Raw genomic sequence first — 25,624 nt, 5'->3', positions numbered from 1 at the left:
CTCATTCATGCTGAGCTAGATTCAAATCAAAATTTCATTGCTAAACAAACAAGGTGTTAACCCACTCTACCATTCAATCTCCAGTGTGGAGCATTTGTTATCAATAAATAATTTAGTTTCCTATGCATACATTTTAAATTATTTTAAAATAAATTCTTACCACACCAACACTGCCAACTACATGGTGTGTCAGACCAGCCCAGATTATTCTGGCACCCTATCTTCCCTTCCCTTTGAGAAAGTGCCGTGTTTCTATTCAACACTTCTCTAATGCAGTTTGAGTGAGTTAGCATCTCTCCTTATGAAGAAAATCTCGGTTATATTATTGCGTGGTTCAGTTTCTGAGTACACCATTGTCACTTCATGACAACATAATAATTTGAACAACAGTGCATCTTTAGAGCTAAACCTGTGTTGAGTCATGAAATACCACTTCCAGAAATTAATGGAGCTTTTAAAGCAAAACAGCAGCAAAATCCACATCCCAACAAAATAATTTTAAAAAGGCGAGCAAGCATATTACAAAATAATCACACTTACCCCATTTCTCTGTCCAACATTGTTCTGGAGCTGAATGAAAAAGGAATTGAGATGATCGGTTCAAATTCTTGTGGTGAGTACAGTTTGGAATGCTTCAAAAGATAGCAGCCTACAAAAGCAAGTCAAAAACATTCATAATTTTAAAGCATTTGTAAACTCAATGTCTGCTCAATCTTCACCAAAAGCTCCCATTTCATGTAAATCATAGGTTTTGCATCCACTTCAGTCCTAAGTAGTATCGCCCATTTCTCCACAGGGATAAATTAAAGAAAATATGAATGACTTTACGAGAAGTAGAACTCACTGTAGATCCCCATGACAAGGTCAAAATGCCACTGATCTCAGCAGCTATTTAGCATCACCAATCACAAATCAAAAGTGATAAGTGATTATTGCCTCTTCTATACTGCTGGAAAATAACCTACCTCTTAAAATATAACTTTACAAATGGACCAGTTCCTATGGTAAAGCAGCAAATTTATGCATTTGAAGCTAAAAGAGTGAATAATAAGCACCTGGATTCCTGTTCTCTATTATTCTGCAACGGTTCTCACTACAGGTTTAAAGAAAGGGTGATGATTGCCAAGCTGATTGGGTGGAGATGTGAATGAAATTCTCTGATTGCTTTAAAAGTCCATGAATCAGTGCACAATGGTGCTTCTGAGGCGAAATGGGAATGCAGATTCAACAGTTCCCAAGATAGAAATATGTTGGAATCAATTTGAGATGAACCAACTGTAATTTGGAGGTGTGCATCACTGTGGAACCCCATTTAAATGAATTGCATTTTGCTGCATGCTAATAATAAATCAGGAATCACTTCAAAATCTTTCAAGCTCATTTTTTATGTCAACAGACCACTGCAACTAAATTAGCTGCTGGTTTAGCTCAGTTGGCTAGACTGCTGGTCCCTGATGTAGAGCGAGGCCAGCAGCGTTGGTTAAATTCCCGTACCGGTTTGAGCTTATTCATGAAGGCTCCGACTTCTCAGCCTCACCCCTTGCCTGAGGTGTAGTGATCCTCAGGTTAAATCACCACCAGTCAGCTCTCTCCCTCAAAGAGAAAGCAGCCTATGGTCATCTGGGACTATGGCGACTTTACGACTTACGCTAATTTACAGGTAAGGTGATTCTGCAGTTCATGGTAATGAAAAGAAAGCAAAGGGTCACAGGTTAGTTAATTTCACACTAATGCAAGAACAATATCTCGCTTCCATCCTCTAGGTGCTAATTATTCACAACTTGTAATTTCAATAATAATAAAAAAGGACTGCCTTCAGGGCCCGTTAACACAAAGTAATGCTCAGCCATTCTACAGTGCCGGTCCCATTTGAGATGGAGTTAATGTTTACATGCATGTGAACTAGGAGCAGAAGTGGGCCATTTGTAAGGCAGTTCCACCGATCACATTTCTAGTCTGGCTACACCCATTTTAGTTGGTAGTCAATAACTGTACACATTGAAGGTCAGACAAAATATAGCTTCCAACAGGTCCTTTTAGAAAAAAATTCATGAAAATAGAACACCACAAGGTTGATGTCACCCATTTCTTGATTTAATGTGTTTTTCTGTTTAATCCTGCAGCATGGGTGGCTCTTCGCCTTAATATCCTAATTTTTAAAAACTATAAGAATTACATTTGGTATTTCCTTGATTTAAAAAAAAATGAACCGACTAGGGTCGGTTGATGCAGATCTGAGGACTTCATGAAGATAGGGGCTGGTTTAGCTCACTGGGCCAAATCGCTGGCTTTTAAAGCAGGCCAGCAGCACGGTTCGATTCCCGTACCAGCCTCCCCGGACAGGCGCCGGAATGTGGCGACTAGGGGCTTTTCACAGTAACTTCATTGAAGCCTACTCGTGACAATAAGCGATTTTCATTTCATTTCATTTTCATAATCTGCTCAGCAGCAGAAACTGTATCAGAAGCTATTACTCCTACTCCTCCACAAGGCTGTGGTTGGAGCAACACCACGTACATAGCAAACCTTTCATGAACAATTCAAGAATAAGTGCGACAACTTAATCCCCAATAATCACTCAGCTGAACCTGCTCAACACAAGTCTCTTCCAGACAGGGCTCCACCTGGAGTTCCATCAGCAAATGCATAGGGTTAAATACCTATGATTACCTGAAATGATGCACTATATTAAACGGGAGGAAATCTGTTGCTCGACAGTACCACAGAACAATCTATCCAGGTCCTCCACAGCAACTGCAACAGTCCATTATTTGAGACATCATCACTTGTTGCACGTTCTTCTCTTGCAAGTAGACTTTATTTTTAAAATCTATTCTTGAAACGACAAGTCATAAGCAGGGTGTGTCTAGGCATCCCTGTAGAATTGTACATCTACAGTATTTAAAGAAGCAGTATGTCAGAGGTATCGATCTGTTATTTCGTCTGAATGTTTGCTATCCTGTGGCCAATCAGGGAACACTTCAGCCGTCAAGGGCATTCAGCCTCTGATCTCTGGATAAGCGTTCTCCAAGGCGGCCTTCAGGACGCATGACAACCCAAAATCACCGAGCAGAAACTGATAGCCAGGTTCCGCACACGAGTACGGCCTCAACTGGGACCTTGGATTTATGTTGTACTACATTCACTCCCCCCCCCCCCCCCCCCCAGTGCAACGCCAGCATCTCCACATCGTGGGCGGGATTCTTCCAATCGGCGGCAGAGTGTCCACGCCGTCAGAAAAGCCGTCGTGAACGGGCCGCTGGGAGTACAGATTCTGGCCCGTACATGAAAATGAAATGAAACGAAAATCACTTATTGTCACGAGTAGGCTTCAATGAAGTTACTGTGAAAAGCCCCTAGTCGCCACATTCCGGCACCTGTCCGGGGAGGCTGGTACGGGAATCGAACCATGCTGCTGGCCTGCTTGGTCTGCTTTAAAAGCCAGCGATTTAGCTAAACCAGCCTACATGGGCCCAGCACGGCGCTGGCGCAGTTCACGCCGCTCCAGCCTCCCATCCAAGCGCGAACTGTGCGCTGCGCCAACCCACGCATGCGCGGTGGCCTCCCTCAACGTGCCGGCCCCGAAGCAACATGGCGCGGGAGTTCAGAGGCCGCGCCCAAGAAAATAGGCCCAGGGAGCGAGAGGCCGGCCCGCCGATCGGTGGACCTTGATCGTGGGCCAGGCCCCATCGGAGGCCCCCCCCCCCCCCCCCCCGGGGTCAGAGCCCCCCTCCCCCCACCACTGGCTGCCCCCCGACCCTGCACGCAGAGTTCCGGCTGGCTGTGACCAGGTATGGACGGTGCCGGCAGGGCTCTGCCTTTTTAAGAGTGGCCACTCGGCCCATTCGGGCTGGAGAATCGGCAGCCCGGCCGCTTAGAGCGGCCCACGGCCAGCGCCAATGGCGCCGATTCTCCGCGGAGAATCGCGTGCCGGTGTCAGGCCAGCACGGTGCGGTTGCGGGGATTCTCCGGCCCGGCGCGGGGCTGGGAGAATCCCGCCCCATAGTTCTGAAGAGTCACACAGACTCGAAACGCTAACTGTTTCTCTCTCCACAGATGCTGCCAGACCTGCTGAGTTTGTCCAGCATTTTCTGCTTTATTTCAGATTTCTAGCATTGCCAGTATTTTGCTTTTACCCCCTCTTAACTTGATTAGTTCAATGAGGCCAAATATCAAATCAAACAAATAGGATGGAAGATGCGTACTGACAATAAAACAAAAATGTTTCTTTTGGTAACATCATTGTCCTATTTCTTCAGCCGTTGGAGATTTGTAAGTATGGTAATTGGAGTAAGAGACAGAGTGACTGAGAATCTAAACTAACAATCAGATGTGGTTGATACGGTAATGAACCTAGAAGAACTTAACAGATGTTTACGTAAGGCAATAACAAGAGTAGATTGGAATGGGCTGTTTTGATTCAAAGCAGAATATATGCAGGTTGAAAAAAAATATGAGGAAGTAAAGCAAGTAAAGGATGAGTTTACTTTTTTAAACACAAAGACCTAAAGTAAAGAAATTAATTTAATCAGTTCTGGGAGGGGGCATTTTTTAAAATATTTTTTATTCTCCTTTTTCACATTTTCTCCCAAATTTACACTCAACAATAAATAATAATCAGTAACAAATGTAATGTCAATCCCCATATCAATAACAACGGTCCCATCCTCCCACCAAACCCGAGACATTAGCCTGCATGTTAACATAAACGAATGACGAAAAGGAATCAGGAATCACACATAGTCACCTTAACACATCCAGTCCCTCTCCCCCCAACCCTCCCAGCACACCCCCCCCAACAATGTTCGATGTAATCCAAGTCTCGAAAGTGCACTATAAATAACGCCCATGATTGTACAACCCCTCCATCCTTCCCCTCAGTTCAAATTTGATATTTTCAAGCGTTAGGAATTCTAGCAGGTCCCCCCGCCATGCCGGGGCACAGGGTGGAGAGGTTGATCTCCACCCTAACAGGATCTGCCTTCGGGTGATCAACGAGGCGAAGGCTACAACATCTACCTCCGTGCCCGTTTCCAACCCCAGCTGGTCCGACACCCCGAAAATGGCCTCCTGAGGGCCCGGGTCCAGTTTCACATGCACCAGGGAGGGGGCATTTTTAAAGCGACTGGGTGAGACAGTGGAGAGATCAAAGGTAAATAACGTATTTAAGGAGATACTGAAAACTATGAGAGGGGATAGCTGTTTAGATTTGCCAACAGGCAACAGGAATAGCTGGTCAGAATGCCCAGAAAGCTGTGTGAACAAAGCCACACCTGAAGAATCAGCTGCTGTTAGCCTCAAAGCACACACCAAAAGAAAACAAAGCACTGTGTGGTAAAAAATACAGACATTTTATATATTTTACAATCTAGAAGGAGTTGCTGAACAGAAGTGGGGAAGGTTAGATCTGAAGATGGTCAAAATCTTTTGGAACTGTTTTAAAATACTGCTTATTGTGTGAGCCATTTTTGCATTTAAGTCTAATTCTACTTTTGTTTTTTCTTTCTTCGTGAACATTAACTTTACTATCAAATCATCACAAGTAGTTGGGGACATCATTTCTGTGTTTCAGAACCTATCCTCATACTATACAAATTGTAAAAAAAATGTTTTGGCAGCTGTTTCAAGTTTCTCTTCTGGGATTTGGGCAGCTCGGCATTTGCCGTCAGCCACGTCATAACAGTAGTCGTATACATTGAAATAAATTGTTTCAAAATAATGCCTTTAACCATTCTGGAACCATAACTCGAATGCTGTGGCTTTGATTCCCTTGTTTCAAAGAAGGTCGCATTGGTGAGGCTATAAGATTATTCTTGAATAACACACATGGCTTTAATATCAGACAAATAGCCCTGGGAGCTCTGCACTTAAGTGTTTAAAAAAAAAATGGCCATGGGAGAGAAGTAGTGATGGGGGTGGAGAGAGACTTACGCAGGGGTAACAAAAAACTAAGAGGTGGACAGGCAAAGAAAAAGGGAAAAACAGGGAGAAATTGAGGGAATGAGATAAAGAAATAAGACAAAGAAAAACAGAAAGGAGGGATTTGGACATCAGTGGTAAGACAAAAGAATTTGGGATACACAATGGCCAAAGTCAGAAAAGTATTCTGGAGAGAGGACGGGAGATGGGGAGGATTTATACAAGGCTGGAAGAGTTTGCAGCAGAAAGACCGCAGGATACTTTGATTATCCAGATCAGGCTCTAATGACATTGTGGGGGGACAACTACTATTAGTACCAAAGGTCTGCCATGTCAAAGCTGCCCAGTACTGCAAAGAAGCCCATTAGAGAGCATTAAAATACAGTTTGAAAATATATTTTTGCATTTTCTTGTGGATTAGCCCCTCCTGACCCCACATGGCAACACTTGAGCTTCCCGGGGTTTCCACTCTCGCCCAGGGGCAATTCCTGTGTCGAGCCCTTCACATGCGTTCACATTGTGCTGGGGCCATTCCCATAATCCCGCCTGCAAGCAAGCTGATTTTATCAACTAGGCAGCTGCTTCTCATCCAACCTCCAGCTGTTTAGGTCAGGATGTCAACAGGAAATATTTTATAAGGGGCAGCCGTTATAATCATCCAAATCGCTTTGTTCATGCTCCTGGAACCTAATAATATCCCAGAACTAGACAACAGCTCACTTGACCATGTTCAACTCCAAGAATGTGAATTGACTTCAGAATGTATGTAGGCTATCAGTCTGGAAGCACGACTTTGAGCTTCCGGTCACTTGTCTAATTATCTGTCTGTTGTAACCCTCGTGGAGGTCACTGCATCAGGACAATCAGATTCCCTGTGACCCCCACTGAATACAAGCTTCCCCGTAAGTGTGGGCAGGGGTTCCCCTTAACAGGGGACCAGATTACAGTATAAAAAACCCTGCCCTTTGGGGAGTGGAGATTCGGCATATTGTAAATATTCCAAACCTCTGTTTTCTACCTGCTTGGTCAATGCGTGCTACTTTAGCGGATTCTACACAGTCCATTTTATTTCTCCATCCCACTCTGACCTCGCTAACACTGTTCCAGTGAAACTCAAATAAATTTTAGGTACTGGCAATAGTTGTGTTCTCTCCTCCAGCACCCTCAATCCCACTTTTTTTCCTGAATCTTTACTTGCTCATACGCTGTTCAATCTCTAACTCCTTCCAATTCTAATGAAAGGTCATCAATTGACATGTTGACTGTTTGAGAATATAGCAAATAAGAAATAGAAGCAGATCGGACTCCTCAAGCCAACCTGCACCACCATTCAATAAGAACTTCCACTTTCCACCATCCTTTTGCCATATCGCTTGGACTCCCTTTGCACCAAGAATCATACGTTCATACAAACATACATACATACAAACATACATACATATTAGGAGTAGGCCATTCGGCCCCCAGAGCTTGCTCCACCATTCCATAGGATCATAGCTGATCTGATTACAGTCTCAATACCATTTTTCTTCCGACACCCTATTACCCTTTGATTCCCTTGTCAATCAAGAATCTATCAAAACTCAGTCTTAAAAATATTCAATGACTCTCGATTCAGGCTCTCAGGGAGAAGAATGAAAGGGCAGAGTTGGACAGGCTGGTAGGTGAAATTTTACAGGTGGACAGGAGATATGCAGAGTGTCCGGATGATGGGCTTTTGAAGGAGCGTCAGAGACTTCAAATGGAATTTGGGCTCCTGTCTACAGGTAAGGCAGAGGGGCAGCTGAGAAGGGTAAAGGAGCCGGTGTATGAATATGGGGAAAAAGGCAGCAGGGTGTTGGCGCATCAGCTGAGGAAACAGGAGGCAGCGAGAGAAATTGGGCAAGTAAAGGATACAGGAGGGAAGGTCATTGTGGACCCAGAGGGGGTGAACGGTGTATTTCGGGAATTTTATAGCCGACTTTATAAATCGGAACCCCCAGCCAGGGAGGAAGGTATGAAGCGATTCTTGGGGGTGCTGGAGTGAGAAAATGAACAGAAAGGCATAATGGGTAGTTAGGCCAAGTTAGGAGTAATATTTTACTGCAGTAGAATAAGGAGTTAGGTTGGGGACTTTTAAACATCAACTGGGATTCAAGGCAGGAAGAGGGGGATGGGCAGTCACTAAGACCATTTCTTTGTTGCCAAGGATACTGGGAAAAGGGGCCTCAGGCCAGGTTGAGGAATGTGGGGAAAGCCTATGGGAGCTTTGCATTTGTACCGTTGCCTTATTTGGTCGTATGTATGTGAAATTTGATGCAACTTGAATGTATCTGTACAGAAATGTTTTGCCACGTTGTTCACTCTGGCTGTTGAAGATCCAGGAGGCATGGTTGTGTCCTGCTCTCCCAATAGAGTGAGTCACCCAGTTAGCTGGTTAAAATAAACAATAATTGATACCTGCAAATCCGCCTCTAATTTTATTGAGCCCAGACTAGCAGCAAAAGAATCAGGATTGTCAGGAGTTCCTGAGGGGAGATGAGGAGTTGGTGGAAGGCTTGGGAGATCCAATCGGGCTTGGGGTGGTGATAAATGGACTGGGGGCGATGCAATCGGGCAAGGCTCCGGGACCTGATGGATACCCGGTCGAGTTTTACAAAACGCTTTCTGGGTTACTGGGGCCACTCCTGGTAAAGGTCTTTAATGAGTCCATGGCACTCGGAGTGCTCCCCCAACGCTATCATGGGCATCAATTTCCCTTATTTTGAAGCGGGATAAGGATCCAGAAAGCTGTGGATCGTATAGGCCGATCTCTCTTTCGAATGTAGATGCGAAGCTGTTGCCAAAGATCCTGGCCACACAAATAGAGGACTGTGTCCCGGAGGTAATAGGGGAGGACCAGATGGGATTTGTGAAGGGACGGCATTTGACGTCCAACATTAGGCGGCTCCTAAATGTTATAACGATGTCTGCGGAGGGGCGCAAGATGGAGGTGCTAGTAGCCATGGATGCAGAAAAGGCCTTTGACCGGGTGGAGTGGAAGTACTTGTGGGATATCTTCGGACGGTTTGGATTCGGGCAGGGATTTGTGGACTGGGTCCGGTTGCTATACCAGGCAGGGGTGGCGAATGTGAGGACCAATCAGGTCCGGTCAGAATACTTTATTTTGTGTAGGAGGCACGACAGGGGTGTCCACTCTCCCCTCTACTGTTTGCCTGGCCATAGAGCCCTTGGCAATGGCCCTGAGGTCATCTAATGTTTGGCGGGGGGGTAGTGAGAGGGGAGTGGAACATAGGGTCCCGCTCTACGCAGGTGATTTGCTCCTGTACATAACAGACCTGCTGGGAGTACGGATGGAATTATGGAGATACTGGAAGAATTTGGTCGGTTCTCAGGCTACAAGTTTAATATGGGTAAGAGCGAGGTGTTCGCGATCCAGGCATAGGGCCATGAGAGGGGACTGAGGGAGTTACTGTTCAAAGTGGTGGGTAGGAGTTTTAAATACCTGGGGATTCAGGTGGCTAGGGACTGGGGTCAGCTCCATAAGTTAAATCTGGGCAGGGTGGTCGAGCAAATGAAAAGAGACTTCCATTGTTGAGACATGCTCCTGCTGTCATTGGCAGGGAGGGTACAGACTGTGAAGATGGCAGCCCTCCCAAGATTGCGGTTTGTGTTTCACTGTCTTCCAATTTTTATCCCCACGGCTTTTTTCAGGAAGATTAACGTGCCGATCCCGGGTTTTATATGAGCTGGTAAGACCCTGAGGGTGAAGAAGGTACTTTTGGAATGGGGGTGCAGGGAGGAGGGCTTAGCCCTTCCGAATTTTATGAACTATTACTGGGCGGCCAACATATCAATGCTTAGGAAGTGGGTAGTGGGGAAGGGGTTGGTGTGGGAACGAGTAGAGGTGGCATTGTGTAAGGGTATGAGTTTGGAGGCTTTGCTAACGGTGCCCCTGCCGTTCTCGCCGGCTCGGTACTCCACAAGCAGTGGTAGTGGCAGCTCTGATGGCGTGGGGACAATGGAGACAGCACATGAGACCGGAGGGTGCGTCAGCGTGGTCACCGATCTGTGATAATCACCTGTTTGTTTGGGGGGTTGGACAGGGGCTTTAGGAGGTGGCAGCGGGCAGGGATTGAGAGAATTGGGGATCTCTTCATTCAGGAGGGCTTACCGGGCCTGGAGGCCTTAGAGAAAGGAGTTTGAGTTGCCGGGTAGGAACGGGGTTCGGTACCTACAGGTACGGGACTTTGTCCGGAGGCAGGTTCCAAGTTTTTCTCACCTCTCCCACTACAGGATAAGGTAATATCTAAAACTGGGGTTGGGGAGGGGAGGATCTCAGAGATATACAAGGAATTGATGGAGTGGGAGGGGTCCCAATCGGGGAGGTGAAGAGGAAGTGGGAGGAAGAGTTGGGAGGGGAGCTGGAAGTCGGACTATGGGAAAAAGCCTTGAGGAGAGTCAATTCATCCTGATCGTGTGCCAGGTTTAGCCTGATCCAGCTCAAGGTGGTTCATAGGGCCCACGTGATGGTAGCCCGGATGAGTAGGTTTTTCGAGGAAGTGGAGGGCAGGTGTGGTCGCTGTGGGGGAAGCCCGGCGAATCATTTGCATATGTTCTGGCCATGTCCAAAGTTGAGGGGATTCTAGCAGTGATTTGCAGACGTCATGTCAGAGGTCCTGGAAGGGATAGTGACTCAGAGTCCAGAAATGGCAATCTTTGGGGTATCGGAAGATCCGGGGATCAAGGGGGGAGGGAGGCCAATGTTCTGGCCTTCTCCTCCCTGGTGACCTGGAGACGTATTTTGCTGGGATGGAGGGACTTGAATCCTCCAAAGCCAGGAGTGTGGGTTAGCGACACGGCAGGGTTTCTCAGGCTGGAAAAGATTAAGTTCGCCTTGAGAGGTTCAACTGGGGTTTGCTCCGATGTGGCAGCCGGTCATCGACTTCTTTAAGGAAAACTGAACATCAGCAGAAAGGGGAGGGGTAGGGGGGAGAAAATGGGAGGCTTGGCAGTATAAAATCAGGACAGGGAATCTAATATACGGGTAGTTAGAAGCTAGGACAGGAGGGTATGTTGGGTACGTTCTGGTGATGTGGTTGTGTGCGTCGGGCCGCTCGGTTGTTTAGAATGTTAATTTGTTAAATGTGCGACGGCGAGGATGAGAAAGTTCTTCGGGGTAGAGGATAGATGTGCGAGGTGTGCGGGAAGCCCAGCAAACCATGTCCATATGTTTTGGGCATGCCCGAAGCTTGTAGGATTCTGGCAGGGGTTTACCAAGGCAATGTCCAAGGTGTTAGGTACACGGGTGGTGCAGAGTTCAGAGATGGCGATCTTCGGAGTGTCGGAAGACCCAGGAGTTCAGGGAGTGAAACAGGCCGACGTCCTGGCCTTTGCCTCCCAGGTAGCCCGGAAACGGAACCTGTTATTGTGGAGGGACTCGAAGCCCCGGAGCGTGGAGGTTTGGGTCAGTGACATGGCTGGGTTTCTCAAGCTGGAGAAAATAAAGTTGGCATTGAGGGGGTCAATGCTGGGGTCCTCTCGGAGGTGGCAGCCGTTCGTCGACTTTCCTGGGTAAACTTAAAATGTCAGTAGAAGCAGCATTCTGAAGGGGGGGGGGGGTAGGTGTAATATGGTTCAGGGAGAAGGGTTTGGGTGGGAAATGTCTAGTTTACCATGCTGATGTTTATGTTATTATTGTTTTGTTTTTAATTGTTATAGAAAATTTGCAAATGCTTCAATAAAAATATTTTTAAAAAAAAAAATATTCAATGACCCTGCCTCCATCATTCTCTGGGGAAGAGAGCTCCACAGACTCATTATCTGAGAGGAGAAAATTCTCCTCATCTCTTAAATGGGAGACCCCTTATTTTTAAACTTGTGCCCTCAGTATCCACCCTGTCAAGTCCCCTCTGGATCTCATATGTTTCAATTGAGAATGTGAAGCAAGGGTTAACAGCTAGAACAATCCGGAATTAATGGGACACATTAGTGGAAAGTTACAAATAAGGGAGTTATTATTGAATTTGTGAGCGGACTCATGACTGTAAGCCAAATAGCCTTGAGAAACAAGGAAGATGGCTGGATGACGGAATATGAAATGTGGGAGCCATTGATACTGTGGCTAAACACCTGTTGTTTTTGTTAAAGTTTCTATATACTCATGTGCCAATAGATAACTTCAAAGTCTGTAAAATCATGTACTGAAATTATGGCACTAACAAGTAAATCATGTATCGAAACTATGGCAAAAACAAGCTATGCTTTGTAATGGGGGCAAGCTCAAGTGAATGTAAGGGACAGCCCCTTAAAAAACATATAAAGACAGGATGTTTTGAGCAAAACTTTGGCACACTCAGAGGTGTTTCTTTGGAATACGATCGCAATAAAGAATATTCTAAAGTACGAACGTGTTCGAGACCGTTTCTTCCGGACTGAGAGACAAGTGAATTAGAGACACATTCACATTTTGGTGGCAGCGGTGGGATTTCAAAGAGTCTCCGCTGGGACTGGTGGCATAAGCGACTGATCGAGTTCGGGAGCGAAGGAGGAATTGGGCCACCATTGTGAGTAAAGCTTTTGCCACTTTGGTATTCCTCTCCGCTGTACCGGCCACGATTCGGCCCTGCTGTCAGCGCTCAGGTACGCTCCTACGAAATCCAGGTCAGTCCGGCGAACCCGTTTAAGGAAGGGAGTGTGACCCCTACAGTAATAGTCACTAGGCATAGTCAGGGACTAGTGCTTTAAAGGGAGGGAGTGTGACCCCCTACAGTAATAGTCACAGGAACAGTCAGGGACTAGTGCTTTAAAGGGAGGGAGTGTGACCCCTACAGTAATAGTCACAGGCACAGTCAAGGACTAGTGCTTTAAGGGAGGGTGTGTAACCCCTACAGTAATAGCTACAGAAGAGGTTTCGGCATCATCATGATCCTTCCTTTTGTCTAAAAGTGCCCCCGCGATAAGAGGCTTTAGAAGGGTGCGTGATCAACCATAAGTTAAAATATAACAAGGACTTTATAACCTTGTAGTTAGATAGACTTGCAGGCACGGATGAGCCTGCCTGAATTGGGCAACGGAGCAGGATAACTCAGTTTAAATTCATGACTGAATAAAGTGGTCCGGGACCATTTCGCCAAATAAACAATAATCGCAAGGATCATTAACTGCCAATAGTGTTAGAGATGGGTAATACAACCTCTGATAGTGGAAGCACGCTTCAAACCTTGTGTGAACAATATCCGGAATATTCCAAGCAACTGAGACAATTGTCAGGAGAATTGCATAAAAATTTAGAAGAAAAATGGCCACTGGGGGAAAACTATTGCATTAAAATTGGGTATAAAATTGACAGAGAAAGAAATAGTTAAAACAGCCAAGGTCTTAAAAAAAAAGGAAGGCACATATGGGAAAAGAACCAAGTCATTAGGCTATCCGCCTTGAATCTGTATATTAATCCATGTGAGTTTAACCTTAAGTGGGATACGGTGTTGTCAGGGACTGCGGAGTTCCCAAATCTTATCTCCCAGAATTCTGACATAATAAACTGCTTTGTTACTGATACTCAGGCCTTCGTGTGAATATTTTCACCCCTAACATTTAGTGTAAGTCTGGAAGGATTTGCTGAGCTGGACGCCGCTCGAGCCGGTGGACAAGGCGAGTAGTCAAACCTTTGACCGCCAAAAATTAGAATCACTTGGCAAGGCGGACAGACGGTGAGGTAACATCCAATAAGTCTGGTATCAAGGCCAAATGAGTAAAAAAGTCAGTTTAAAAAATTTTTTTTGGTGTTTGAAGAGCAAAATACTCTGGTAAAAAAAACAATGATCAAAGATGGGTGTGATTTCTGTGGAACAGAGAAAAATGGTGAGATACACAGAAGTAAAGATAAGACAAATAAAGTTAGAAGCACAAATGACATAAATTAAACCTTCACACCATTTGGAAGACAGGCTGGTTTAAAGGAATTGAGCTCTAACTCCTTTAAGCATAGCAATAAAGTGGGTAAAGATAGCATAAAGACATCACAAAACTACCAACAATTACGGCTAACGACTGTCCCGGAATGTCTCAAGGAGAAAACAATATATATAAAATTAAGTGAAGTCCAAAAGATCAGAAAGGGCCCCCGCGATAAGAGGCTTTAGAAGGGTGCGTGAATATCTGAGGATGTTCAGGAATATCTGAGGATGACTAACCCCCCCCCGCCCTCTCCCAAAACGAAAAAATGGGGAGGAAAATCAATACAAAATTACGGTTAGAAACTTGAGAATGGATACATGTCGAGAATAACTTCAGATCGTTTCAAGCCGTCCAGATAAATTCAGCAGTAATTCAACTCATTTGAAATAAAAGAAAAATAAACATCCAGTAATGTCTCTTTCAAAAACCGGATAAATAACAAACATTGAAAATTGAAAGAAAGGATGGGTACTGTCTAAGGTAGCGGATGGAGATGGCATCATGCCACTTTTGATTCTGTACAAAAATTTAACCATTTCAGCAAGCAGGTCATCTGCACAAAGAAATATACATCTCTAAGAATAGCTAATGCCTCTAAAATTAATCCGTGGAAATTGACTTAAATGGAATGACACAGATAAAGTTTCCGAAGGAGAATGAAAAATTTTGTTCAGTATTCTAATTGAGCTCCATTTTAGAGAAAGAGTGAGAGGGTCAGAGAGAGAGAGAGCCAGAGACAGAGAGAGGGACTGACAGAGACAGCGAATGTTGAGAGAGCGAGTCAGGTAGAGACAGAGAAGGGGAGGGGTAGTTAGATAAAGAGAAAGAGCGACAAGAGTTCCAGAGACAGATAGTTACGTAGAGAGACAGAGAGAGAGAGAGAGAGAGAGAGAGAGAGTTTTAGGCATCTACAGAGAGGGAGTTTTAGGCATTTAAACTTTGTTCTGAACTATTCACTGTCTCTGTATTCAGACTTTGACTTCAGACCTTGACTTTTTACGAGCTGTGATTATTTGAAAGCTTCAAATTGTCTACGCATTGTCTTTAAAGATTATAGTTTGAGTACAGTTAACAATTTTTTTTCAAAGGCTATCATTGGCATTTCCAGGGTAATTTTGATACACAGGGAATTTTAATCAGGGTGCAAAATCACGTATGTAAGAATAAGAAAATATTAGATTTATGGTGTTCAGTGGAGATTAGGATAGTTGAAATACATATGACAAATATGATCAAGCCGGTGTTTCATTAGTTCAGGGTTAAAACTTCCCTGACACAAATAATCATCAGTAGGGTGAAACTAAACTGTCTCACAACGCAGATGTTTTAATTATGAGATTGCAGAATTACTTATAAACAACAGATGGGTAAATGAAATATGTCCATGAGTTTCAATAACATATTGTGTTTGCTGAAAGATTTGATAACGGGAATTTGGCAGCACTCCAACTTTTACTCCCAGTCCATTTGAGTGAAAAATATAAAAACAAGTTTAGAGATGCGAATGGCATCATTCCAATTTATCCACCCACTATACGCCCCTTTTTGTCTCTGCAAGACAATTAACCCTTTCAACAAGCTTTTGTGTGTAATCCAGAAGATGTCTTGACACTCCCATGCTGGTTTACCTGTGAGCTCTGGTCCTTTTAATTCTGATAAAGTAATGAACAGTCCACACAGCTGAAGATGCATCTTAATTGGAACTTACAAATCTTAAGTTTTGAATTTTCACCCTCTTAACGACCCAGACCTGACCATGTTCACAGATGGAAGTGCTTCCATCGGTGAAAAGGGGGAGCGGTTATCAGGATATGCTATAGTCAACCAGGGTGGGGAGACAGTAGAATCAGCAGCATTTTTCAGCACAGCAAGCAGAATTGTTCGCACTAATACACGCATGCGCACTAGGAGCAGGCAAAAAGTAAATATTTATACAGACTCCAGATATGCCTTTGGCGTCGTACATGATTTTGGACAATTATGGAAGAACAGAGGATTCTTAACATCCGCTGGCACCCCAATTTCCCATCAGCAGCTAGTAACCCAATTACTCCAAGCTCTTATGTTCCCAGAAAAGGTAGCAGTGATAAAGTGTACTGCCCATACAAAAGGAAAAACTCCAGTAGATGAAGGAAATAGGCAGGCCGACCACCAAGCAAAAGAAGCCTCAAAGTCAAAGGCCATGGTAGTGCCTAAAATGATGAGCCAGACTAAAAGCTCAAAAGACAAGTCTCCCTCTGAAAAACCTATGCTGACCATTACTGACGTAATCCAGCAACAGGAGGACGCTCCTGCTAGCGATAAAAAGTTATGGGAAGAATTGGGATGTACATACGATAAAGAAAGTAAGCTGTGGGTCACCCGAGCAGGGCAGACATGTATGCCCGATGCTTTGGCAGCCTGGGTGACCGAATGTGTACACTTTGCAACTCACTGTGGTGCTCGCGCTACAGGTGATATATTGTTAAAAATCTGGTGGCATCCCAGACTGCAGGAGATAGCCCAATGAATTAGCAATCGCTGCATGATATGCCAGCAGTATAACCCTGGTAAGGCAGTGCCCTGTGAGCAGGGGAAAACACCATTGCCCGAGGGTCCCTTTGAGACCCTGCAACTGGACTACATTGAGTTGGAAAGATGCCAGTGTTATAAGCATGTATTAGTGATTGTTGATGTGTTTAGTAAATGGATAGAGGCCTATCCTACTGTAGATAATAAGGCTTCAACTGTAGTAAAAGTTCTTATGCATGAAATTGTACCAAGATTTGGAATTCCCTATCGTTTAAGCTCTGATAATGGACCTCACTTTGTGGGACAGATTAATAAAGAATTCTGCACTCAACTAGGAATTAAACAGCAGTTACACTGCGCCTACAGACCCCAGGCAGCTGGGATAGTGGAAAGAGCTAACCAGACTTTAAAGACTAAGCTTTTTAAATTACAAGCTGAGACTGGAGCCACTTGGCTCAAACTATTACCTACTGCACTCCGCACTCCATGGGATTGAGAGATTCCCCAACAGGTCCAGTTCCACCACATGACTACAGAAATAGCTAATTACATAACAGCCTTAACTAAAGTATTAAAGAGTCTCCACTTGCGAGTACATGCCACGCAAGAGGAAGTGCCACCCTTAGCTAGCTCCGATATTGTACAACCAGGAGATCGTGTGATGATCCGCAATTGGACACGGAAGGGATTGGAACCACGTTGGGAAGGACCGTTCCAAGTTCTCCTAACCACCCCCACGGCAGTCAAAGTTGAAGGACGCATTGCATGGATTCACACCCACCACTGTAAGCTAGTGACGTTTTCGTGATTATTAACTCTTGTTTTAAGTTTTAGGTACATACGACCTTACTCGGAATAGGAGCAGGACCCCACGATGAAGCTGCTCTTTTTACTAGTAATCCTTGCCAGCGCCATCCAGTTTACATTCACTAGCGGCCAGCGATGTAGACCCGGCGGACAAATTCTGCACCTTTGTCGTGAGGACACCTTTAGCTGTGCCAACAGCACCACAGATGAGACCTTGTGGACGGCGACCCCGGGAGATACCTGCACCACCATCATTCATCAAGACGAGCAGAAGCCTCGGTTCCTGACTATCCGCAGATCCCTGACCTGCGATCGCTACGCTTGCCGGTGGGACTACCGGTGTACGAGGAAAGGTAAGCCACGAGTTCCTGAATGTAAGACTATTCATACTCACCCGCCTACCAGGTGGATGCGGGCAACGCACCATGTGACTGTGAATTCATTCCTGTTTATGTCTTATACTTATGCAAAGAAATTAAATGTCTTCTCTTGTTGGGTATGTACGCATGTTCCTAGCCATGCCTATGGGGGTATTCCTTTGGTCCCTTATTCCTATTTGATCGAGGTCGCAGAATGGGCTCTGCAACGTAATCGCACCGATCCTGATAATGATGCACAAGATATGATAGATTGGCGATCGGCCGGGTTCAATATGAGCAGGTTTAAAGGATGGTGGTGGCCAAAATTTACTGTAACCCGTCAGCCGCCCTACCTGATCCTCCCCAAGTATGCTAAATTTCCAAAAGGTAGTATATGTTTTAAAAAGGATCATGCCAATGGGACCCACCCGGTAGGTACCAGCCAATGTAACCAGACCTTGATTTGGCAACCACCCATAACTAATCTTACACAAAAAGGCTTGTTCACCTTTAATTGGTCAGCAATAGAAAACCATACAAGTGGAGGCCCCTGGAGGGGAGAGCCGACTAGAATCATGATGATGGATGCCAAGAGGAACTTGACCTCGTACAATGATACCTATTTTATATGCGGACATAAACCATATCCCTGGTTGCCGGAAAATTGGTCGGGTTCTTGCTATATGGGCTTTGTAGACCCTGGCATCACCCATTATACAGATCTATCCAAACATCCCCATGCCCGAACCACTAGGTCCCTTGTGCCTTGGGAGGTGATAGCTACTGTCCTTTGGCCGCAGTTCGGCAGTATTAGAGCTCCGGGATATATTGGAGCAGGTGGATAATGATACCGCGGAAGGACTCAGTGAGCTCAACGTAGAGTTAGTAGCTGTTCGGATCGTTGCCTTACAGAACCGCATGGCTCTAGACTACCTCCTCGCCAGCGAGGGAGGTGCATGTGCTGTAGTGGGGTTCTGAGTGCTGTACTTATATCCCTGATAGCTCGGAGAACATTACTCACCTAGTGGACCACATTAGGGATGGGGTAAAGAGACTCCGCCAGTCCTCCTCGAACGACTGGTGGGGAGGGCTGTGGTCTAGTTCCTGGACCACCTATCTGTTTCATGCATTTATTATCTTTATCGTTATTTGCCTTTTGCTATGTATTATTGTAACCTGTGTCAAATGCTTTTGTAATCGTTTAGGCACCTCTGTGATGCCACAGATGCTGCAGCGGCTTTCCCAGTTAGACAAGCAGGACTTAGTAGATGCCGGAAATGTGTATGAGGACATTGGACCAATGGATGAATTCCCGGAGGAATTCCTCCGACTCTCAAGGATAAGTGCCTGAGGGCTGTGTGATCATGGAATGATCAAAGGGGGGAATGAGAATGTGAAGCAAGGGTTAATAGCTATCCAGAATTAATGGGACACATTAGTGGAAAGTTACAAATAAGGGAGTTATTATTGAATTTGTGAGCGGACTCATGACTGTAAGCCAAATAGCCTTGAGAAACAAGGAAGATGGCTGGATGACGGAATATGAAATGTGGGAGCCATTGATACTGTGGCTAAACACCTGTTGTTTTTGTTAAAGTTTCTATATACTCATGTGCCAATAGATAACTTCAAAGTCTGTAAAATCATGTACTGAAATTATGGCACTAACAAGTAAATCATGTATCGAAACTATGGCAAAAACAAGCTATGCTTTGTAATGGGGGCAAGCTCAAGTGAATGTAAGGGACAGCCCCTTAAAAAACATATAAAGACAGGATGTTTTGAGCAAAACTTTGGCACACTCAAAGGTGTTTCTTTGGAATACCTAGAGGGCTGCCCCGATCGCAATAAAGAATATTCTAAAGTACGAACGTGTTCGAGACCGTTTCTTCCGGAATGAGAGACAAGTGAATTAGAGACACATTCACACAATAAGATCACCTCTCATTTATCTAAATTACAATTATTCCTCATAGAATAACTCCACCATTCCAGGACTGAATGAAGTGAACGTTTTCTGAATTGTTTCTATCTTAAATAAGGAAACCAAATCTGTATATAGTGCTCGAGATGTGTTATCACCAATATCCCGTATGACTGTAGCAAAACAGCACCCCTTTTACATTCCATTACCCTTGCAATAAACAACAACATTCCATTTGCCTTCAAATCGCTTGCTCTACCTGCATAATAACTTTTTGTGATTCATGTACCAGAGGACCCAGATCCCTCTATACCTCCAAGTCCTGCAATCTCACCCATTTAAACAATATGCTGCTTCATTCTTCCTGACAAACTGGACAAGTTCACATTTTCCCACAATATACTTTGCCCACTCACTTATCTGCATCCCTTTGCAAACACCTTGGGTGAATTGCCAGAAAATGGCAAAGTGTCAAATTCAGACAGAAAACCAGCAGGTTTCCCAAAATATTTTTGCCATTCTTTTTGAAGGGGGGCATGTTTTGCACCATCATTGTGAGGGGTGGGGCTTAAACACACCAGCAAGAGAAGTAGTGATTCCCACCAGTGCCACATCTCGTCGGTAGGTTCCCGAAGTTACGGCTTTAAACCCATTTTGAATATTAAAACATATTTAGAGGAATGGTAATCAAGGGCGTGAACCTGATCATGCCAGCTGGGAGGGGCCTGGGACATCACAAACTGTTTTGCACCCAAGGTGGCACGATGGCTTAAGTGGTTAGCATTTCTACATCACAATTCAGAGGACCCGGGTTTGGTCCCGGCCCAGAGTGACTGTCCCTGTGGACTTTGCATATTCTCCTAGTGTCTGCGTGGGTCTCGCTCCCACAACCCAAAGATGTACATGGTAGGTGGATTGGCCACACTAAATTGCCCTTTAATTGGAAAAAAAAAATAATTGGATACTCTAAATTTTAAGAAATTAACTGTGCAAATTTTGTTCCAGGCCTCTCCCAGAATTAGCCCCACATAGCGGGATTTGCACAAGCAAATCAAGCCCCCCCCGCCCCGCCCCCACTCCATGTCCTCTTCACAACTTACCTTCCTACATCACTGTGTGTCACCAGCAAATATAGTAACCATTCATTCAGTCCCTTCATCACAGAAATTAACACAGACTGCAAATAGTTGAGGCCCTAGCAGTTATCCCTGTGGCACTCTACTGGTTACATCTTGCCAGCCCAAAAATGACCCAAAGATGCCAACTCTCTGCGTGCTGTTGGCCAACCAATCCTTTATCCATGCTAATATGTCACCTTCCAAACAAAAGCTCTTATTTTGTGTATTAACCTTTGATATGGCACCTTGTCAACTTTCTTCTGGAAATCTAAGTACAGCACAACGACAGGTTCCCCTTCATCCACATTGCTTGTTACTTCATAAGTTCATAAGATATAGGAGCAGAATTCGGCCATTCGATCCATTGAGTCTGCTCTGCCATTCTATCATGGCTGATACGTGCTTCATCTGCTACCCACAATGTTACAGGTCAAGAGCTGGATTGCGAAATTAGCTGGAACACCTCCTCCCTAGAACACATGACCTCGGAGTGGCAGTAGGCAATCCCGAGCCTAACACCCTCAATGTGATCATTGCTGATCCCATCCTGGCCTCAACTCCACTGTCCTGCCCGTTCCCCATAACCCTTCAACCATTACCAAATAAACATCTGACTAACTCCTTAAATTTACTCACTGTCCCTGCATCCACCGCACTCTGGGGAACAAATTCCACAGATTCACAGCCCTTTGGGGGAAGTAGTTTTTCCTCAAATCTGTTTTAAATTTGCTCCCTCTTATTCTACGATTATGACCTCTAGTTTTAGAATTCCCCACAAGAGGAAGCATCAGCTCCACGTCTGCATTATCAATACCTTGATAATATAGACGTGGCATCTTGTATACCTCAATTAGATCTCCACTCATTCTTCTAAACTCTAAACAGTATAGGCCTCAAAGAACTCTAATAAATTAGTCAACCATGATTTCCTTTTCACAAAACCATGTTGACTCAGCCTGATCGCATTGAGATTTTCTGAGTTACACTCCCCCCCCCCCCAATAGCCTCCTGAACAATAGATTACAGCATTTTCCCCTCTTATGGTCCCATCTGATTTATTCAGCAAGGTCCCAGAGTGGACCCTGGCTCAGTAGATCGTAACTTTTATTTTTTGTTTAGACACATGATTGAACAGGACTGCTGATTAACTTCGAACAGAAGAATAAAACAAGAAAAGATTAACTATAGTTCACCCAGCTGTAGCTTTACTGGGATAGGTATAGAGAAATACAGCACAGAACAGGCCCTTCGGCCCACGATGTTGCACCGAACTTTTGTCCTAGGTTAATCATAGAATTTTGGACAATTTTTCATGGCCAATCCACCCAACCTGCACATCTTTGGACTGTGGGAGGAAACCGGATTACCCGGAGGAAACCCACGCAGTCACGGGGAGGATGTGCAGACTCCACACAGACAGCGACCCAAGTCGAAATCGAACTTGGGACCCTGGAGCTGTGAAGCAATTGTGCTATCCACAATGCTACCGTGCTGCCCTTAAGTTAACCTACACTCCATTATTCTACCCTAATCCAAGTACCTATCCAATAGCCGCTTGAAGGTCCCTAACTTTTCCGACTCAACTACTTCCACAGGCAGTGCATTCCATGCCCCCACTACTCTCTGGGTAAAGAACCTACCTCTGACATCCCCTCTATATCTTCCACCATTTATCTTAAATTTATGTCCCCTTGTAATGGCGTGTTCCACCCGGGGGAAAAGTCTCTGACTGTCTACTCTATCTATTCCCCTGATCATCTTATAACCTCTATCAAGTCGCCCCTCATCCTTCTCCGTTCTAATGAGAAAAGGCCTAGCACCCTCAACCTTTCCTCGTATGACCTACTCTCCATTCCAGGCAACATCCTGGTAAATCTCCTTTGCACCTTTTCCAAAGCTTCCACATCCTTCCTAAAATGAGGTGACCAGAACTGCACACAGTACTCCAAATGTGGCCTGACCAAGGTTTTATACAGCTGCATCATCACCTCACGGCTCTTAAATTCAATCCCTCTGCTAATGAACGCTAGCACACCATAGGCCTTCTTCACAGCTCTATCCACTTGAGTGGCAACTTTCAAAGATCTATGAACATAGACCCCAAGATCTCTCTGCTCCTCCACATTGCCAAGAACCCTACCATTAACCCTGTATTCCACATTCATATTTGTCCTTCCAAAATGGACAACCTCACACTTGTCAGGGTTAAACTCCATCTACCACTTCTCAGCCCAGCTCTGCATTCTATCTATGTCTCTTTGAAGCCGACAACAGCCCTCCTCACTATCCACAACTCCACCAATCTTCGTATCATCTACAAATTTACTGACCCACCCTTCAACTCCCTCATCCAAGTCGTTAATGAAAATCACAAACAGCAGAGGACCCAGAACTGATCCCTACGGTACGCCACTGATAACTGGGCTCCAGGCTGAATATTTGCCATCCACCACCACTCTCTGTCTTCTATCGGTTAGCCAGTTTGTTATCCAACTGGCCAAATTTCCCACTATCCCATGCCTCCTTACTTTCTGCATAAGCCTACCATGGGGAACCTTATCAAATGCCTTACTAAAATCCATGTACACTACATCCACTGCTTTACCTTCATCCACATGCTTGGTCACCTCCTCAAAGAATTCAATAAGACTTGTAAGGCAAGACCTACCCCTCAATATACAGATATACAGATTTATAAGGATTACACAAATTATAAATATACCATATATTCTAATGTTCTCTGCAAGCGCACAGTCCATGTATCCAATGGGTGAAATATGAGCCCCCACTCGTCACTGCCTTCCACTTCAAAAAAACCCATTTATTCTTACTATTTGTTTCCTGTCTGCTAACCAATTTTCAATCCATGTCAATATATTACCCATAATAATAATAATAATAATAATAATAATAATAATAATAATAAATCGGTTATTGTCACAAGTAGGCTTCAATGAAGTTACTGTGAAAAGCTAAAGCCACATTCCGGCGCCTGTTCGGAGAGGCCAGTTTGGGAATTGAACCTGCGCTGCTGGCATTCTTCGGCATTACAAGCAAGCTGTTTAGCCTACTGTGCTAAACCAGCCCCTACAATCCCATGTATTAATTTTGCACACTAACCTCTTATGTGGGGCTTTATCAAAAGCTTTCTGAAATCTACATACACCACATCCATTGGTTCATTCTCATCTATTCTACTAGTTGCATCCTCAAAAATACTTCAGTAGGTTTGCCAAACATGAATTCCCTTTTGTGAAGGATTTAGGTTATTCTGGACCTGATAATACTTTATTAACAACCTATGCTCTAGGTTAACCCACCAAACGATGGAAATCTGTTTCTCTGCTAAGACTCAAAATAGATCTCACGAAAGGAGAATACTTTTCCGGGTCTCAGACAGTTAAACAGGATCCCAGTTACTTTTTATGGGAAAAGTTCAAATGTGTCACTCATAACTAAATCGTTACCTCTGTCGTCATGGGTCCTAGTCATTTAAGACTTCCTTAATGAGTGTCTAGGATTTTAAACTTTGAGAGTAAGTCTACATGGTATAATTTTAGTCAAAGTATTTTTATTGTAAAATACTCTCAATTGATACATAGAGTATTGCAGAGTTAAAAATATAAATTGATTAACAGTCTTTAGTTATCGGTTAATAATATAAACCCCGTTAACAGTTCTTTGTTATCTGCTAACAATACAAAACCCGTTAACAGTCCTTTGTTATCTGCTAACACACTTACTTCTCTTAAGAGAATGAGATATCTAAAACATGGAAAATCCTAAAGTATCTCCTATCAATTTCTAATACATTTCTAAGAAGTTTAACAGAAACGTACTTACAAAATCATGATGGCCTTTGATTGACGAGGCAAGCTTGAAGAACAGAGCTTTGACCCACATTCCTGCAGGGGAGTGAGAAGTGTACCTATCTGCTAAAATGCCCCTCTTTTATACATAAAACCTTTTAATCAGTCAAGGACTGTCTCTGTTATCGTATCACTTATTGTTGGTTAATTGCCAATAGCCAAATGGCCAATTTGATGTATTATCATCAATATATGTTTTAATGATGTTAGTGTCTGCGTGAATGTCAGGTGTCTTAAGAAATATTGGCAAAGAGGGACTCGTATAGAGATCTGTCTCTTTTCAGTGTTGCCATGTTTCTTAGATATATAGATTGTCAAACAGACACTTCTTTAAGGGTGTTATTCTAAGTGTCAAGAGTTATATACTTAAGGAAGGATTTGTATATTAATTATCTGATAAATTTCCTGTCCTCATGATTTGAATAATTATATGTGTAGGGGAGTGATCTAGAGAATTTACGGTGTGTCAATGCAAGGTTTTCCTTATCCTGTATTTGTTTGGAATGTATTAATGATCCTTGAAGTCAGCTAGGAGTTTCTCCCTTCAAATGGTGACTCCTGGACGACCTTTAGCTGAAGTGGTTTTATTCCATTTTGTATTAAAATACTGGTCGTATTAATTTCTGTTGCCTTATTTCAAGCTGAATTCTGCAGCGAACGTGATATTCATCACACTTTCATAAATCCCATGTTGACTTTGTCTAATCCAGTTGATATTTTCTAAGTGTCCGGTTATTGCATTCTTTACAGTATACTCGAGTATTTTCCCTACTTCTGTTAGGCTAACCGGTCTGTAATTCATGGCTTTCTCCCTCCCTCCTTTTTAAAAATAGCGGGATTATTTACCACTCTCCAATCTGCCAGGACTGTTCCAGAATCTATAGAATTTTGGAAGATTACAACCAACTCATCCACTATTTCCATGGCAACCGCCTTTAGTATGCTGGGGTGTAGGTTATCAGGCCCTGGGGATTTCTCAAACGCTATTTTTCTTGTAATATTAATTTCCTTCAATTCATCCTTCTCACTACATCCTGGATTTCTTAGCATTTCTTGGAAGTTATTTGTGTCTTCCTCCGTAAAGACAGAATTAAAGTAGTTGTTTAATTGTTTTGCCATTTGTTCTCCATTATAAATTCTCCTACTTTGGACTGCAAGGAACTTTCATTCGTCTTCACT

General features: G+C 44.1%; 1 protein-coding gene across 2 annotated transcripts in view; it reads right to left on the bottom strand.

Annotated features, from left to right (window-relative positions):
- The window catches only part of LOC119963054 (LIM domain-binding protein 2), a 659,146-nt gene that overhangs the window by 594,282 nt on the left and 39,240 nt on the right, over nucleotides 1-25,624 (bottom strand). For both annotated transcript variants that reach the window (XM_038791570.1, XM_038791569.1), the window contains exon 2: nucleotides 541-649. In XM_038791570.1, coding sequence (XP_038647498.1) covers nucleotides 541-560 — 20 coding nt within the window. In that variant the 5' untranslated portion in view covers nucleotides 561-649. The remainder of the gene's footprint in view (nucleotides 1-540; nucleotides 650-25,624) is intronic.

Source organism: Scyliorhinus canicula, chromosome 3 (genome assembly GCF_902713615.1).
Source record: "Scyliorhinus canicula chromosome 3, sScyCan1.1, whole genome shotgun sequence".
Classification (NCBI taxonomy): Eukaryota; Metazoa; Chordata; class Chondrichthyes; order Carcharhiniformes; family Scyliorhinidae; genus Scyliorhinus; species Scyliorhinus canicula.
The sequence above is the reverse complement of the archived record's forward strand: the minus strand, read 5'-3'. Positions and strand labels throughout refer to the sequence as shown.